Here is a 19,195-nt window from a genome sequence, read left to right as displayed (position 1 = left end):
ATTTCGTCACTGCAGAAGCCTGATACATAAATCTAAGTTTACTATTATCTTTCTTCAGTGCACCTTTACTAGTTCTTAAAGCACTTTCTATACAGTGGATCATATCTTCATGGGGCGCTGGGATATTGCTTCATCTTGTGTTGAGGAACCGTCTGGTTGATTCAAAGGAGTTTCTTTAGGAAAGTTATAGTTTTATTACATCAATTCCCGTTTCCTTGATTTGGCACCAATGTTTGCAATATTACAGCGGAACTTTTTTTTCTTTTCGACGGGACTCTGGCATGAAATGGTCTGACCATGTAATGCGTATTAACGCGATAGCGTTAGAGATCTCGTGTCGCAGAAATTCCGCTGTCGGCGACGGTGTCGGCGTCGCTACCGACGCTTGTGAGCGAAAAGTCGAGAACGATGCAAATAAAATAAAAAATTAAAATCTTCGGTCCCATTGAGGATCGAACCCGGGCCGTTCGCGTGGCAAGAAGATGTCCTACCACAAAGCCACGATGTTTTTTTTTTTTTCTGTAATTCATGGAAAGATGACCCGTTATAGCTGTGAACCACACACTACATACTTCGTCACATTAGAATTACCTTAACATGCAGAACACCCACACTGTTGCCTACAGTAAGAGGCTGTTCAAAAGTCAGGCAAACACACACAAGCGTCCAGAAGTGCAAGCCACTCCGGGACGGGCTCAAAAGCCTCAACAACACTGCGCACTTGAGCAGCTTCTTCTCGGAAGACAGACCTCGTCGATCGTGGTGGCTCGGCGTGCCTGTCGATCATGCGACTTTTCCATAGCGCATAAAGTCCTAATAACATAAATAAATCATACGGTGTATTATTGGTGGGGCTCTTTTTGAAAGGGAGGAACCGAATACCATGAGCTGTGATTGGAAGGTCTTTTCTGATTGTTCTCTTTAGAATGTCCCAGAAATAAAATGCGTCACGACAATGGATAAAACACTGCTCTATCGTCTCAGGTTGGTTACAGAGTCGACAATTTACAGTCCAGGGCACATATATTGATTTTTCATTGAGCCATTTCTTCACTGGTAGAGTGGATGTGTGCAGTTTAAAGAAAAACGTTTTCGCTGCTGGCGATATGCACATTCTACGTACACGGAATAATACATCATGGCCAGGCAAAAGCAAATATGGCAGTCGGTATACAGGTTCTGGGAAAAGGTCATTCACAAGTGCAGCGGTTAGCGTAGAAAAGAAAAAAAAAGCCACGATGTTACTTGCAGCTGCTTCGGAAAAAAACACTACATAAATGCCATGTAGTGGAAGGGGGTCTCCTTAAAGCATTTTGTTCGGCAAGTGTCACGAAGAAAATGAGCCCATTCGGCGATTTGTAGGCGCATTGGCGAGGCCATCAAACTACGTTTTTAACGCGATAGCGTTAAAGAGCTCGTATCGCAGAAATTCCGCCGTCGGCGTCGGGGCCGTTGGTTGTGAGCGAAAAATCATCATCTTGTCCGTGAGCGAAAAATCGAAAAAGCTGCAAATAAAATAAATAATAAAAATGTTGGGTCCGAGTGAGAATCGAACCCAGGCCGTCTGCGTGGCAAGCAGGTGTTCTACCACACAGCCACGCCTCTGCTTGGAGCTGCATGGAAAGTAACTTTCATGCTTCCCAAAAATGCGTGTTCTGTATACAGTTGTCATAGTACGAGATGTAATATCGCAGTAATATTGCGTGGTACAAGCATACATTGCCATCGGGCGTCACACCATGTCAATATCATAACGACTTGGTGGTTTAAAGACAGCCACCCATTACAAAAGGCACACACATTACCGCGCGTATTCCCTTAAGACCACGCAGTGGGTGCATCGCAACTTCGAAAAAATTTCTCGCGCATAATTGCTCCTGGTTTAAAGCATGCTACCCATTACATAAGGCACACACCTTAGTGCGCGCATTCTGCTAAACAGTTGTAGTGTTCAAACTGCGCACATAGGAACAGAATATCGCTATCGCGTTCAACTCTTAAAGGCGAAGCTTAAGCGTCCCCCAATTTTTTTGCGCGACGCGATGATTCGAAAAAGGCCGGGATAGTGCAGCCATCGCCGCTAAAATCACACACGAACTTTCAAACAGCTCTAAAAATGGACAACTACGTCCATCTAGCGGAAAACATATCAAGCCAACGCCTGCTTTCTGGAGGAGGCGTTGATCAAGCAAACAGCAAACGCTAGATAATGTGCTGCCGTCTGTGAGGCATTGTGAGAAATATGTCTCGACTCTTGCACACGGAAGTGCTTTAGATCGAAAACCTGTACTGCCTGTACCATCACTATAGATACACCGCGCGCGTGCGCTGTGTGTGTGCAACAATGCACATTAATAAGTATGCACTTAGTGGTTGAAGTGCACATAAGGGCCGGATTTCGCTATCACGTTCAACTCTTAAAGACGAAGCTTAAGGGTCCCCCAATTTTTGAAAACAATCTTGCTAGTTGCCTGGGCTTCCTCTCTAAACTTCGCAATCAATATTCGCCAAAACACAAGCTTGCGCTTTACAGTGCTACATTTCAATTGTACAGTTACTACTGTCACTTTGTTTGGGGCAAAAAATCCAAAACAAATTTAAACACCATACTCGGCCTCCTGAGAAGGCAATCAGATTAATCGCTGGCGTTTCCTTACACTGCCCATACTACAAATTTATTTGAGCAATATAAAATTGTACGCGTACATGCTATGTTTGAGTATCGTTTACTCTACTGCCATAGATCCTCACCGCAATGCTCATCCGATTTCTTGAAGGCTCTTGCTGAACTTAAACCACATGAAAAATGCTTCCACACCAGAACTAAACAAATATGGAACGTTGCCCGAACGAGGACGCTATACGGCAACCAAAGTCTTCGTTTCACTTTACGGTACACACTAAATCATCACAGCATAAACAATCCAAATATTTTTACACCCTCCGTGAAGAAGTTTAACTTATATCTTATCAATGCACCTCAGTGTTCCTTTTGTTTGTCTAGATGAACATTGACCTGGGAGTTTTAGCGCGATAGCGTTAAAGAGCTCGCATCGCAGAAATTCCGCCGTCGGCGTCGGTGTCGGCGCCGTTGGTTGTGAGCGAAAAATCATCATCTTGTCCGTGACCCAGGCCGTATGCGTGGCAAGCAGGTGTTCTACCACACAGCCACGCCTCTGCTTGGAGCTGCACTGAAAGTAACTTTCATGCTTCACAAAAATACGCGTCCTGTATACAGGTGTCACAGTATGAGATGTAATATCGCAGTAATATTGCGTGATACAAGCGTACATTGCCATCGGGCGTCACACCATGTCAATATCATAACGACTTGGTGGTTCAAAGACAGCCACCCATTACAAAAGGCACACACATTACGCCGCGTATTCCCTTAAGACCACGTACTGGGTGCATCGCAACTTCGAAAAAGTTTCTCACGCATACAGTGAACTAGAACATGTTCACTATACTCGCGCATAATTGCTCCTGGTTTAAAGCATGCTACCCATTATATAAGGCACACACCTTACTGCGCGCATTCCGTTAAACAGTCGTAGTGTTCGAAGTTGCGCACTAGGGGCAGGATATCGCTATCGCGTTCAACTCTTAAAGGAGAAGCTTAAGCGTCCCCCAATTTTTTTTCTCTATTGTGCCTCGTGCACTTCTCAAGCTACCCGTGTAGCTTTTCCTTCGAGGCCCATTTCCAGTATTTCGCTCGAACAAATATTCATTCATTCATTCATTCATTCATTCATTCATTCATTCATTCATTCATTCATTCATTCATTCATTCATTCGTTCGTTAATTCATTCATTCATTCATTTAAGTGATGGCCTTCGTTTCAAGCTCCTTAATTAGATGCACTAAGACGTGACAGCAACGTACGCTGAAAGATGGGCACCGGTAACAGACTAAACCTGAATATCTCAAATGAATGTACATTAAAAAATTTGGCCGCGTATCTGCGTGCTTCGCTGCAAATGTCGTGTAAAGACGATAGAAGAGGCGCTGTGTGAGATATGGACGCCATCTGGCAATACGTCGGGAAACATGAGTGCTGTGTTGCGTGCTGGTAGTCCCGGCGCAGCAGCAGGCGAAGACCGGCGGTGACCAACGCGAACGGCGGGGACGCCAGCCAGCCCGAAAACGCGGTTTGGCGCGAAGCGCTGAAGCAGAGAAACGTCCGCACTCAACGAGTACTCTCCACACACTCTTTTATTTACACGTCGCCTGGGTAAAACAGGAACGCCAGAGCGGCGCCCACAACCGGCAGCCTGAAGGCCGCCCACAACGCTGCTTTTTCATTTTTTAAATATTTTTTTTCACCTTCTTGGCCTTCTCAAAACTAAAGTTTTTCAACACCAACCCATGGCATTCGTACAGTGCAATACAGAACCGAAACCGAAACACAAGAATGAGCTCATGCGAAGGGCACGGAGGAAGGCAAATTTCAGCGCAGTCGCATTTTCAGCTTTGTTGAAACAGCGCTCACTAGACGACGACGAAGTAAAAGAAGGCACAGGTCAGGCAGCGCCTGTCCTGTGCCTTCTTTTACTTCGTCGTCGTCTAGTGAGCGCTGTTTCAACAAAGATGAACGCATACCAACTCGCTCAAGCTTCCATTCTTAAGCATTTTCAGCGCAGCTTAAGAAACTAGGGTCCTTAAAATTACGTATGTATGCATTTTCTATTAAAGGAACACGCCACCTAATGCTTACCTAGCGATGTTGCACCTCAGATATGCATGATATTTACTTTTTGATCGACAACGTTCACAAGTATGAACAGCCTTACCAGTTCAAGACGGCTGGCCCTTGGGCAAGTGGTTCAACTTTCGCCAAGTGGCTGAATCGAGGGACGTGCCGACAAACAGAAAGACAGAAAGACAGACCAAAATTTCTGCGTTTAAGTTCCCCAAGAAAGACTATCGTCTTTAAAACGTGGTGATCGGATTCGGTGCCCCTATCTCCAGCCCGCAACCCCTTTCGCTATTACATATACCGTTCGTTAATCTGTCCGGTCATAACCCGTTCTGAGGGTCCAATATTTGAGCATGAAAGTCCTTGCGAATGAACCCGTGTACTGGCCAATGACCACAGTCTTCTCAAGCCGGCGCTATGGACCGAAAGTCACATCATGACCGGCGAGGCGTTACTTAGCCCAACCGCCCTTCGGCTGTCACTATTGGGCGGCGCATGAGAACAGGCTACGTACTATAGTGCTACTTATTCATGATGACAAACAGCGCACATGACAGGGGATGGGTTGAAAAGCAAACGGGACAGGCGCAGGCCCGCAACTAAGTTTAACCACATGCGGTCGGAAAATATATACAATGGCACAAAAAACAACAGAAAAAAGAATAGACGAATGCGATACACATTAAACATGGTTATTTTGCTCCCATCAACCCACTGTTTTTGTGTCACTGGATATATTTGACGATTGTTTGCGATTAAACTTAGCTGCGAGTCAGCGGCTGTCCTGTTTCCTTTTTAACTCGTCCCTTGCCTTGTGCGCGGTTCACGATCACGGATCCGAACCAACTTGCCCAACTTTCCACTTTAGCGTACGGCTAGTTACGCCGGTGTCCGTTCGCGATCGACACTCCTAAGTGGAAAGTACACTCTACGCAGGAAAGTACATCCCATCGATTGGTGCCCTCCTCCATGAGTCCAGGGACCAGCTCCGGGTGCCAATCAACTTGAAGGGAATCGCTGTGGGCAACGGTATGACAGACCCCATTACCATCCTTATCTACGGGGACTTCTTGTATTACATCGGGCTCTTGGACAAGGGTCAAGCGACTTACATGCGAGAAGGGTGCGATCGAGTGGCGAGCATGATCCGTGAGGAGGACTACCTGAGCGCCAGTATGCTAGCGACTTCTCTTTTCTTAGGCACAATCGCTGGAACGCCCACGTTCTTTGGAAACGTCACGGGATACGAATACGCCTACAACTATCTACTCACAGAGAAACCCGAATCGCACTCACGCTACAAGACGTTCCTTAAGACCCCTACTGCGCGCGAAGCACTCCACGTTGGGCAAGTGGAATACGACGGCAAATCAACGGAAGTCGCGCTATACCTTGCCGCAGACATTATGAAGTCTGTCAAGGACAACTTGGCCCTGCTGGCGGACAATTACAAGGTACTATCGTGTATTCTAGTTTAAAACGACATTCTCTTGAAAAGTTGAGTAATCGTTCGTTCCACGTAAACTGCACAGCTACGAGCTTCTTCAAATCGCAATGTACCGCGCTGGTGAGATTTAAGGCTATGTAGCTCGGTAGGATGGCAAACGGTATCACTCACAGGTAGCTTCCACTTGTGTGATCATGCACGCTGCAGAACTGTGTATGGTTTCAAGATTGGCCATGAGCCTGTGTATTCTGCGAATGCATGCGAGAACTGCGAGACGTAATGTTAAAATCCCCTTAAACGTATACCATCTATGCAGTGCGATACGCGGCTGTTCAGGTACCGCTTCAAAATACCTCGTGTAATTATCTTTGATGGACAGTCACGTTACCAGTAGAATTTTTCATTGCGTGGCGCATAGAATAGCAATGTAGTGCTTCTTTCATTCGCTAGGCAAGTGAAGCGAATTCACAGATATTTTTGTTCCTAAGTACTATTTGACACTGGCCGGTTGCACTCGCTAATATTTCCAACATCCCGACTGGATAGCATCTGATCTTACAAACAACTTTTTGCGCCAGAAATGTTTTGTCAGTATGAGTCCTGTCGCTCCCCACTGCCCCCCCCCCCCTTCCACTGTACACACGTCTATGGCTGGCACAGCTTGCATCACCATCACCTCTTAAATATCATGCACTGCTTAATAATACAACGGTCATTGTGAATTCGTTTCCTCTATATTCTACATCCTGTCATCACTGACAAAACAGGTATTATAATGTTCTTATTTCCATTCATTTTGTCTTCTTCTCTTCCTTAGGTGTTAATGTACAGCGGTAATCTCGACATCACTGTCCCATCCGTTGCAACCGAGACCCTCATGTACACCCTGCCATGGTCGGGCAACGAGGAATGGTCGAACGCCGAGAAGAAAATCTGGCGCTCACCCGACGGTGAAAGCGTGCGAGGCTACGCCAAGAACGCAAAGAACTGCACGCTTGTCATCGTCAGGGACGCAGGTCACATTCTTCCATACGACCAGCCAGAGGCGGCGTACGATATGATCACCAGATACATGAACGACGAGCCGTTTGCGGAGTAGACCACGCACGTTAATGACAAATTCACGGACGAGCGTGTTACCCAAAGGCCGCCGTTTCGATGGGACAAGAGACATTAGGTTCTTGCCAGGGGCTGCGATATCTTCTTTTACTAGTACTAAAGCGTGAGTGTGCGTGTGTGTGTGTGCTTTTCGGGTAGCTTGCCCTGCGGTATATATGTGGACATAAATAAAAACTGCTGATCTCCGCGTGTATATACTGCAATGGTGGCTTATTACATGCGTTCGATCATTTCGTAGACCACCCCACCTTGGCAGCTTTAAGAAACGACTATCGACTGGACTTCGCGTCTGGCAGGAGGACTTCGTGTCTTCGGTGGAAAAGCGTCTAGGGTCACTCTTTTTTCCTTCTTATGAAAGAAGTGTTGCCATAAAGTAAAGAGGAAAGCTCAAGAACGTTCTGGGTTCACAGAGTGCAGCTGCAGAGGAAGGCTGATGCTTGTGAAAACCATAGTGCGTTAGAATAACAGAGAGCTGAGTTGAGAAGTCAAGGCAACATAAATGTCAGTGTTTGTGTTGCCTTTGCATCTATTTTGTGTCCATGTTTGCACGCCCAGCCTTTTAACATGCACAGCGTATTAGCGTGTATAGAGCAACGCGTATACTTAATGTGCGCCCTCTTACCAATTAGGGCACAACTGCCACATTTATGTGGAAGCAAAAGTATTTCTTTAATAAACTCGGCTCCGGTTTGCCACAGTTCCAGCTCCTGAGAATGGATCCTCAAGTGTTCTTTCAGTGTACTATATCGTGCGGCATTTGAAAACGTAATGCGTTGCACCAGTCAGCAGACAGTTCCATTACCGTGAGCCTGTTTTCTCGAGGGAGGCCATCACTTTCAAGTACGAGCACACGGAACGAACTATCGGTGCCACAGCTACAAACTATGTCCAGCGATCGCCCGGCATCAGAAAAGTTGACGCTGGCAGCCGATCTGAGCCAAGTTTCGTCGGGCGAACACCGCCGCTAGAAGCGTCCGACGCGCAGTCAGCCACAGTTGGGTCAGCGCTTCGAGCCAATCAGCGTACAGAACTGATTCCGCTTTATCTGCTTGTCATGGCGGCCACGAGCGGGCAAGCTAGAAGACGCGACACGCGCGCGAGAGAAGGAACGCGCGTGCCGTGGGCTGGCAAGTCCCGCATGGCAGCTCGCATCAAGCCTGTTATCGTGTGTTCCCTTTTTTCCCGTTGCTTTTCTTTTTAGAAAATGAGGCTCCATCTCGAATCTCCGCCGCTACACTTGAATGTAGCCTTACGAGCAAAGAAGAGCAAAATATGGCGATATCTGGCGTGCCGCAGCAGCATCTACAGCTACAAGCGATGTAGTACCATACATCATTAAAAAATAATTCCTTCGTTTTACGCCCCAGACCAAGATTCGGTTTATAATGCACGCTGTAGTTGAGGTCTGCAGATTAATTTTGACCACCTACCTGGTCGATGTTCTTTAACGTACGACTCAATCTAAGAACACCGGCATTTTCGCATTTCGCCACAAAGCAGTGCTGGTTTCGAACGAAGAAACAGCGAACAAGGCGAAGACAAGAGGACACACGAGAGGTCCTCTGTGTCCTCTCGTCTTCGTCGACTTCTAGCGCTGCTTCTTCATTCGAAATCAGTACGTACCAACCAGCCCAATTCAAGACGCTAATAAAGCACTGCTGGCGTTGCCTGTAATCGAACCCTTGCCCTCGTGCTCAGACGCGCAAAGAAACATAGGCGCTAAAGTAACACGTACCCACCCTATTGGCCTCGAGGAGTTACGGAGTCGCCCTCTATCGGACGCGCCTCGATTGCGTGCTAGGCAGGATACCGCCTGCGCGCTCCCCATAGGTTTTGCTGTTGGCGCTCTACAAAAACACCTCGCCGAAGCTCTCCAGGGCATTTCTGTAAGTAATTTCGAAATGAACTGTGTTCTTTACTGTCAAAATAATCATTTTCGACGAATTGAAAGCACAAGATAGTCTACAGTCGTTGTCTCTTTGCAGAAAACCGAGCACCCGCTTCCCGCTGTCACAGCGTTGGAGACCCATGAACCGGCTTCTTGCGTGAAAGGTAGTCACTCGCTGAGTGCAAACTATGTGAAATATCTCGTTAGAGTAGACTGCCTGTATAACCAAACGGAGCATAACAGAAAGAAGTCCTCAAGCCAGCGATCGCACGGGTTCGCGACGACTGACGGTGCCTCTGCATGTATGATCGTCTGCATGTATGTTCGTACTGATGGTTTCGCTTTTGCTACGAGCGCGTTTTGGCACCGCGCTGTGAACTTTAGGCCGCAAAATATGAGAATTTGTGAGCAAACAAACTACTGTTGTACGGACGCTATCAGAACAGTTCAAAAACAATTTCCTTACAACTGCGGCTTCGGTGCGCATGGCAACTTTGTGATCTGCCGTCCCGACGATTCAGTGTTTTTTTTTTTTTTTCGGTCTAAATTCGCTGTACGTTTCAATGTAATTTGACAAGTTGTCTCGCACTGCGTATTGATCGGTCTTCTCAGCGGGCAAATGCCGCTGCTTCTGTTTCTTTATTTAGCGCATTCGTTTCGTTTAGTGCTCACACAAAACGTGAGCCAATGCGACGCCTTTTTTTAATGCTCCTTAATTATCGTTCCGTTTGCATTCCAGTGAACTTGCCGCTCTCTGTCATCAACAAATTCATAGACCAAAGCTTCACCACTTCGAGATTGCTGGTGGAAGGAGAACCAGTCTACGAGACCGAGCATGTAGTAGCACGCGACGCCTAGGAACAGAAAGAAAATACAGTAACGTTTGCCGGATTTGTTCTGCAAACGTCGGCTGTGAAGTAGGACCCACATGAACTTGAAATAGCGGTGAATAAAATAGAAGGTATTGCAGCAACCAGCAGCCGCAAAACAGGATAGAAATTATTTGGCGTACCCCAGCAATTTTGGCAGCAGTGTCGTGTCTAACGCCAACAGGGTGGCATCTTTCCCACGTAAATAAATGAGGCTCCAAGAAAATACATGGGGTTGGCCGGTGGGCCGATCACGGAGGCAATGCAAAATTTATGTAGCTTATGAAGCAAAGCATGCCTCGTCAAATGGGAAGGTTGCCCGTCGGCGGCGTCAACACGAGTGATGCAAAAAGTAATCGTCACGTGATGGTGTCACCATATGACGTCATCGTGACGCCACAGATCGCCAAAATATGTAGTGTCGTTATGACGTCACATAATGTGACGTCACATGATGATGTATTCACACGTCATGGTCACTTTGCATTGCCTCCGTGATCGGTCACGGAGGCCGTGCAAAACCGCGTTAGGTGCAGAACGCTTTTGGAGGGGGGCGCGGGAGAATCAGTACATCGACTGACAAGAAGATGGCTTTCGCCTTCCAGTCATCTTTAACGAATGCATAAGGGACCCTGTGCGTTTTTTAATTCAACGTATCTAAACAATGACTTGCGCATCTGCAGCCGATTTTGTGGACGCTGAGCACGGGGCCGACGATCAAGAGGTCGCACGGGAGGGTTCTGAGATGGTATCGCACGTGGTAAAAGGTAGCAGCTTTTACCATCCTGTGGCAGATAAGCATCATTTGCCGGCGGGAAGCGCGTGCGAGCCATCCTCTCAGTGCGCGCTGTCTGCTACGTCACCGAGCATCGCAGGCCCGACGCAGTAACAAAAGTCTTCGTCGCGGAAGTGCTTGTTGCACACAAGACTCGCAGCGGATGGCTACTTGCCGGTTCTTAGCTTTACAACCCATGCTTCACGCTGTTTCTTGTCCCGCGGTTACCAGTGCAGGCTGACACTGGGTTCCTTTGCGTAAGCGCGGCACTGCGGCACCGAGCGGTAGAGCCCCATGTTCGTCGCCTTCGGAGGCAGCCACTCTATTACAATGGTTTCAATTGAATAGAAAATGAGAGAAAACTTCCGAATTTGAACAGACCGCAGCGCATGTGGGACTTGAAACTCGTTTTCAAAGCACGCGGCAGTGCGCCACAAGCAGCCGACGCGGCCGCTGAGACCACGTGATCCTGCCAAGCACGTCACGCCGACGGTGGCGCCGGTGTTTCCAGTGGTGGGCCTCGAGGCCAATAGGCCTGCACAGAGCACAATTCCAAGTTTTCGTAAACGCTGACTTCCAGCCAGGGCTGGGCAAAGATACTTTGAAATTGTATCGCGATACGATACAAGATACTCAGGCAAGAAGTATTGGAGATACAGATACAAGATACTGCCGCAAAAATTGTATCCGATACGATACTTGGCAATTGTATCTTAAGATACTTCGATACATTGTCAAATTTGTTATTATAGATCCATATAATGTAGCATGCAGCAAACTCCTATATATATGCACGAAAATGTCTGCTTGAAAATTTCTTAACTGTGACCTATTTTGTTTCGCTTGAATGAAATGTATGTTATTATCTCAAAAGTTTTACCCTTCTTGCTCAAAGTACATTAGTTTCCTTCCAAAACATCTTATTGGGGTTTCTTTTAGCTTCTTCACAGGACAACTCTTTGTACACTTCGCTGACAGCGGTTCTTGCTTGTCATTTTTGCATTTGATGGGAGTCGCTGCTCAGCTTGCCGACCAGCTAGCTGGTTGCCATATAATCACAATAACGTCAGTAGGAAGCCTTCGCACGACGGCGCAAATACCGGTGTGGACTTTTACCTTGTCCGTAAAAGACAGCTTGCACAATACCGTATATCCGGACAGGTGTACAGCAGCAACAACGCTGGTAGCGACATTTTTCTTTCGTTTTTTGGGGGGAGGGGGGGCGCATGGTGTATACTAGGGGTTTGAGACCTTTCGCTAGCGGCCCGGTCCGCACACATGACTGTCTTCGTCTCATTTGTTTTTATTTTCTAAATAAGTATGTTGGTGAGCTGCACAGACATGACTGGTCTCAAGCATTCCTTTCGTGAGGAACATGTGGTCACCATGTGTTGAAACATTACCGTGGAACAAAAACTCTATATTTCAGAATCCGCGTCCAGATATCTATCATTCTGTACATCGGTATCGATGTTTCTCGAATCCTGACTCCAAGTACCCTTCAGAAATGACCTATATATGAGCTATGGGAAACGTCAAACTTTCAAACGTCATTTTGTTCGAACTCTCTCCCACCATCTTTACTGTCCCGGCCCTTGAAACTAAATTTCGCGGCTACGGCCCGCTGGCTATAAGCTCAGTTCGAGACCCCTGGTGTATACGTAGATGACGTAAAACTGCAATGAATTTTCACATTCTACTTATCTGCCGGCGTAAAGGATTATTTGATATACTCACTAACGTGCAATCTTTTTAGCAATGTTTCTTCAACGAGAGAACATGTGCAACACAGAAACGTCTCCGACGTATTGTATAGTTCCTCAAGCGTCGCAGGACACCGCCGCTGTTCGCGCTATTGCCACTTATAGCTCCCATTACGTGGCGATTAGTAATGCGAAAAATATTTAAGAAAAGCTAAAACAGGAAAACAAATATAAGTAAAATGGAGAGGTGGTTGTGTACCAAACATTCACATTGAATGGGTACAGAAACACAATACAGACGGCGCCCTGAATAGCTATGAGCATGAAGTATTGTCAATTTACCTGTTGAGACAATAGAAAATTCAGTGCCGGTGGAAAATTGCCTGAAACGGCTCGTTGGGACGCTCATAAGCAAAACAGAGCAGCATAAACAACGCTTCTCGAATCCCTTTCCTAACATCTTTAAGATGGCTCCTGATGATTTACAATTAGATAATGCAAACTCAATTTCGCTATTTTCCTAAGGGGTAAGCAGAATGTTTTGTACTGTTTGCTCAAGATATGCCCACATAATTATATACTTGTTTTCAACATCGCGTTGGCAGCGTGTAACTGTGTAAACAGTAGTGGAAATAAAGTAGACTGTTAGGAGAATAAACCAGAAAACCAGAAATAAGAAAAAATTAGACGAGAAACAAATTTCTAGCATCGGATCGGATTTTAGCCCTCGCACTCTGCGTGGCAGTCGGGTCTTCCACCACAGTGCCACGCTGGTGCTTGTAACTCCTTCGCAGGCGTCATACAGGCGTCATGTCGGGCCAGGAATCATGTTAACATATGTAATATAGCGTGGCAGAAGAGTAAAATAACAACCAGTCATTACACAATGCTAAAGCGCAAAGAGTGTCTTGTTTATTGGTTCCCACCAGTGTTGCAGAGTTGCCACTCTAGAATTGGAATGACTCCGGAATCATTCCACATTTTCGCGATCCTGGAACGGAATGGGGACAACGCTTGGAGGAATGGAATGGAATTAAGCGCGTTTTGCACGGAATGGAATGGGAATGGAATTACGTCTTTTTCCGAAAATAGAGCACGTTTTCGTCTGCGTGCTGTTTTTCGAACTTCAAACATTAGTAAGTCAGAGCCTCGAATTTAACAATGAAGCAGTATCTTTAAAATGGCTTGGCTGATTACAAGCACGGTACTACAAACCGAGGCGTAAATTTGTGTACAAAAAACGCCTTATCCCAGTAGATACTGAAGGGAGAAACAAATTACCCCTGCGCGTTGGTTCCCATTGATACCCCCACATGAAAGTGGCGAATACTCTATGCACAGTCTGATCTTTATCTCTCGAGCAGTTTAGTACCTGACACACGTAAATAACCTGCGCACAGGAGAACACAGCGTACTTGCGTACTTTTGCAGTTCCTAATGCATCTGATAACATCAGCTTTATGGGGCGTTCATTCTTAACTCGATAAAACTATCAAGATGCTTTTCCTACGTTGAGGAATTAGATGAATGGAATTGAACTGCCCGGCCATTCCCGGAGTGGGAATGGGCTAAGTATTTTCATTCCGAGGAATTGAAAATAATGGAATTGTGGCAAGTTCTAATTCCCCGGAATGGAATTGTAATGGAATGGAGGCGCCCATTCCGCAACACTGCTTCCCACCAACTGCAAAGTGCTCAGCCATAATTCTTCATCATCAGCCACAGCACAAAGCGCACATAATGCCTTACAGATGTGTAGCCGGTACCACGATTCTCCGAAGAATGACTGAAAAATATCATAGTGGTAACTTAGCTACTTCAGAAAAACTACGATGATTTATGGCGTAGTGGGTACCTTGCATGCGTACTTGTATTAGTTGCCCCAAGAGACTCTACAACGGGCTCTACAAAGTCAAGCGATCTTTTTATCAGAACAGCCGTCTCGCACATCAGAGAGTACACTCAATGATGTGATGCTACTGAGATCGCGCTCACTCCCTTGACACAAAGCATTGAGCCCACTAAAAAAAATTCGTATTTGTCTTCTGAGAAAATAAATACTATGACTTTGAAATTATTACTGGTTTGTGCTAGTTGGTAGGAATTCGTGGTACAGTTACTTCCGCTCTTCTGAAGAACGTGTCCCACTTGTCCCACTTTCTTAAGAGGAGGGCAAGTAACTACACCACAAATGCGATGCTTTTATGATTACCTTAACTTCAATTTTTCGCATAAAAAAACCGTTATGAACCGTACGGAACATTTTTTTTTTTCGTTCCGGAACAGAAACGGAACGGAACTTTTTGCGGTGGAACGAAACTAAAACCAAAACGAAAAACATTTCGTTCCGACACCCTGCCTAGTGCTCGTTTTGTTCGCGTTGTTTGCAAGTAAACTGACTTCCCGCCTAAGAGGCTTTCATATGATATGCAAGAACAAGCACCAGAATGATAATAAAGTGAGTGACAGCATGACAACTGGTTCGAGAGAATTTATGTATACTATAGCGGGGCGCTGCTAAGCACGAAGGTTGCAGGTTCGATTCTCTTCCGGAGAAACCGCATTTCCCTGCGAGTTAAATGCAAACATTAAGTCAATCTTGGAATGTCGGAAAGATCGAGCTTCACGCCAGAAAGCAACGAAGGCGCTTCTGGCGCCTTCGTTGCTTAAGTCTAGTGGCGTATTGAAGTCGTGCAAGAAACCTCAAGGCTCTGAACATCTTTCTGAGTCGCAGCGAAGAACAGAAAAATACTGAAAAGGACACAAGGGTGCCATAAAGCCCTCCATCGACAACCTTTCCGCCTCAGTTGTCTAAATTTCTCATTTGTGAAAATAAGCAACATAACAATCTAATGTTCGTAAAATAACAGCGCAAAAAAACGACGGCGAACACTTGTCTCTGTGTGTTCATCCGTCGTTTTTTAACACGAAAGTGTTTTATGCTGGGGTCCACCAATACTTTAATGACGTATTTCCTGTCACGGAAGTACGTCAGCAAAATGAACGCCATCAGATGGCAAAGAAAAAAAACTATAAGAAGAAGTTCCGATGACGGAAGTCGAACCCATGACCTCTTGGTCCGCGACGATGGATGACGGGCGTTTAGACCACTGAGCTACTGCCAAACACATTGCGGAGGCTACGTGAACGCGTCTTTTATCTTTCACAGTTTCCTCTCAAAGTGCTCTTGGATTTATGGATGAATGCTCTGAGCGCCCCCTTTATAACGGGGCGGTGACATCTTTTCCACCAGGCTCGAAGAAAAAAAACGCGCTGTTGCTACCACCGTCCCATTCGGCGCGTTTCCGATACAAGTTTAATTTCGTCAACGCTTTCACACACCGTGAGGTAGCAGCTTGAGCCCAAGCCTCGCTCATAGCATCCGTCCATATCGAAAAATAGCTCTCCGATACTCGCCTGGTTGTCGCACCGCGATCCCCGCGCCCGCCCTGTGAGAAGTAACGGCCAGGCTAGAGGGAAGACACGACGCGCGCAGCGTTTCTCTTCGCATTTCACGACGCTTTGAAGGAGAGCATATCGAGTACCAGTGTTTATTATGTGCTTGTTGATGCCATCTTTCCGCGGGATTTACCATATGCGGTGTCCACGTATATGTTAAGAACTTCAGCTACCGCAATCGATCATGATCATGGGCATTAGTCGTCGGTATGGAGATGTGCCACTAGGCGTCAACGTGAGTGAGATGTGTCCACATCAAGCGGTGCTATATCTGCCAAACAGTAGACATTGTACAAGCTCTCACATACCAATGCACTATAAACAATAAACTACTTCGGTGACGATACGTTTCACTTTCTAGTTATACCGATTCCTATGACGGAGGGATCAGCCATCATTTTATTGCGATAGCAATTATATGGACAGTCTCGGCTGGTTTTTGTCCGTCCCTGTCGCCTCCGTCATGCACGGTACATGTATACATATATAAACGCCCCAAAGAAAAATAATTCAGAAAAATGCTTCCGAAGCGCGGAATCGAACCAGGACCTCTAGCGCGGCTGCGCGTAGCGCTAGCCACTACGCCACGGAACGCAGATCGTCCACGTAGCTAACGGCGAGCGTTATATACACACCCTTTACCGCTGGCCGGACTCAGAGACGGCAGGCGCCTATAAGGGTTTCTTCATTACCAGCGACATGGCGCGAGGAGCGCGCTAGCTGCGCGAGGAGCACGCCGATGCTTTGCCCGACAGGACGTGGTCGCCTTCGTGCGCTTATCTCAAGGAAAGAAGGGGGGCGGGCGCGGGGTAGAGCGGGGGGTTGTATGTATTATGCTTTCCCCACGATGGCCGCGCTGAAGTCACAGAGCGTACGACGATCACTTCGCTCGCTCCAGCGGCCGCATTTGCGAAAGGAGCGCGCTGTTCAAACAGAAATAAGTAACAACTGCGAGGTTTAGTTCGCGCTCGTCTTGTGTATACCTGTTCGTTCGTTTCGTGCGTCCTGCTTTATGTTTCAGCAGTGCGCTTCAAGCATCGAGCTGTGACGCATGATAGTTCGCGCTCGTCCTGTGTGCGTTCTTTTCGTGCGTCCTTTGGGCTCGAGCGAAGCGCTGACAATTTCGAGCTGCTTTCCGTTCTTCTTGTTACATTCCAATTTGTTGCTATCGCATTCATTGCTTCGCCGTTGCGGCGAAACTGTGACTTTTAAATGCGAATGCATTTCTTAGTTGGGGCGTGTCAGGCGTCTGTCGATGTCCGCGCGCCGGCAAGTGTTATCTCTCCGCTCCCACTCCCTCTCCCATAGCAACAGCTGCGGGCGCGCGCGCTTATCCTCGCCCCTAGCAACCAGAGCAGGTGGTGCGGGCGGAGTAGCGGAGAGTGAGTGGAGAGGAGGAGCGCGCTATGGCGTGCGAGGGCTCTCGCATCGCGGGAGCTCGGCGGAGCTCCCGCGTGTGTGGAGAGAGTGTAGGAGAGGGTAGGTGCAGTGCTTCGCCGCTCCTTCTCTCGACGTTCGCTCTCTCTCCTCCCTGCGCCCCACTCTCCCGTCCGCTCGCTCGCACGTATATATAAATGGAGTGAAGCGATTACTACGCCGTGTACTCTCGGCGCAAGAAATGCATAAAGCCGTCCATCGACAACCTTCCCGCCCCGGTTGTCTAAATTTTTCATTTGTGAAAACAAGCAACAGAACAATCTAACGTTCATGATAACATGCACCACGGGTGCTAAGTAATAGTTGCTAGTCTGCGCTTTAAGAATTGACGTTCTTGCATTGTCGTTCTATCCTGCGCTCCAAAAGGAATAACAACCATTAACACTTGCTGGCGGGCTAGTTTGTGATGCATAGTTCATAGGTACACCAGGACAAACCTAACAGGAATTCAAGAAAACATGGGACAAAGTGATGTGTCTTCTTGATTCCTTGTTGCGTTTGTGACGATATACTGATGATCTATAATCACCAAACTTCTAGCTAATACTACATGGTGCGTGTTAACAATTCTACATGATGTGTGTGACATCTGCTGACTTCACATTATTCTCTGTAATTTCGAAACGTCATATTGGAGTGTCATGGTGTTATTCAAGTTGTATATTGTATGTGCTATGTATTCGTTATGTTCTGGTGTTACTGCGAGAACGCTGTTTCATGTGTGATTTTTGGACCCTGTAGGTTCTCTGTTCGACCTTCTAAGAGCTAAGGAGTAGACGGCACCTTATTGTGCGTCCCAAGTGTAGGGTAGCCAACCGAGCCAATGCTTGGTTAACCTCCTGCCTCTCCTCTTCGTATCTCTCTCTCTCTCTCTTATTGTGCGCTGACATCTCGTTATATCAAGTCAATAAAAAAATATGGTCGTGGACGCATGTCTCCACTGAGGGCCTAATAATGCATCAGTTCCCCTCCCCTCCTCCCTCCCCCAGGTGAAGCTCCTCCGTTAAGGTCCAACTTCCGTTTTAAAATTAGCTATTACAAGCGTAGCAATGCTCGGGTCTTAGATTTCCACACAACAAAAGGGACGGATATATCTAGTATTGCGTATTTCCAGAAATCGCTTTCGTGCGAATCGTCTGTATTCGGGGACAGCTCATCTTGGCAGTGAGCAGTGCTTGCTAGCAGCGTTAACGCGTTTAGAAAAACACATACATGAAAAATGCGTATGCGAGAGAGACATTTCGATTGCTCAGCGCACGTTTCACTGCCGCATTTCTAGCGTATTTTTCTTGGAGAACTAAACAGCGAGTTTGCGGCCGCACACTGACCAATGCACGTCAGGGACGCCATGTTTATTTTTGAAAACAGGCGTGCACAAAACGTGGTGCTGTCTACGAAATGGGGGAAAAAAAAAGAACGACGACATTCTTGTAAAGTGAACATTAACGTTATTTAACCTACGATTTCCCGTAAGTGTTTGAGTCTAAAAAGAACTAAAGCAGCATTTATTTGAGCAATTCAAATGATGAAATTGTCAATAAAATTGGGGACTATTCCTTGGTGCGCTAGCAGGCATGCGTTTCGGTTCTGTACCATCTACAGCACTGCCGAGAAAAGTGGTCCCCATGTATTGTGAAATGTGGTGCACTGTTTTGCTCCGTGGAGACAAGGCTAGTGCCGGCTGGCCGTTAATCTTGGAACGATTGTGCGCGTCATGCCTCCGATACTTCCTGACATCGGTGACGGAAGGGGGCCCGTCACGTCATTCCGGAGATGTGGAACGAACATGCGATTACAA

At 46.8% G+C, this 19,195-nt stretch overlaps 1 protein-coding gene across 1 annotated transcript in view; it reads left to right on the top strand.

Annotated features, from left to right (window-relative positions):
- The window catches only part of LOC119393894 (probable serine carboxypeptidase CPVL), a 7,666-nt gene extending 218 nt beyond the window's left edge, over positions 1-7,448 (top strand). The window contains exons 2-3 of the mRNA XM_037661085.2: positions 5,616-6,154; positions 6,965-7,448. Coding sequence (XP_037517013.2) covers positions 5,616-6,154; positions 6,965-7,246 — 821 coding nt within the window. The 3' untranslated portion in view covers positions 7,247-7,448. The remainder of the gene's footprint in view (positions 1-5,615; positions 6,155-6,964) is intronic.
- The last annotated feature ends 11,747 nt before the right edge of the window (positions 7,449-19,195 follow it).

This window comes from Rhipicephalus sanguineus, chromosome 5 (assembly GCF_013339695.2).
Source record: "Rhipicephalus sanguineus isolate Rsan-2018 chromosome 5, BIME_Rsan_1.4, whole genome shotgun sequence".
Classification (NCBI taxonomy): domain Eukaryota; kingdom Metazoa; phylum Arthropoda; class Arachnida; order Ixodida; family Ixodidae; genus Rhipicephalus; species Rhipicephalus sanguineus.
This window is presented reverse-complemented; position numbering and strand designations above follow the sequence as displayed.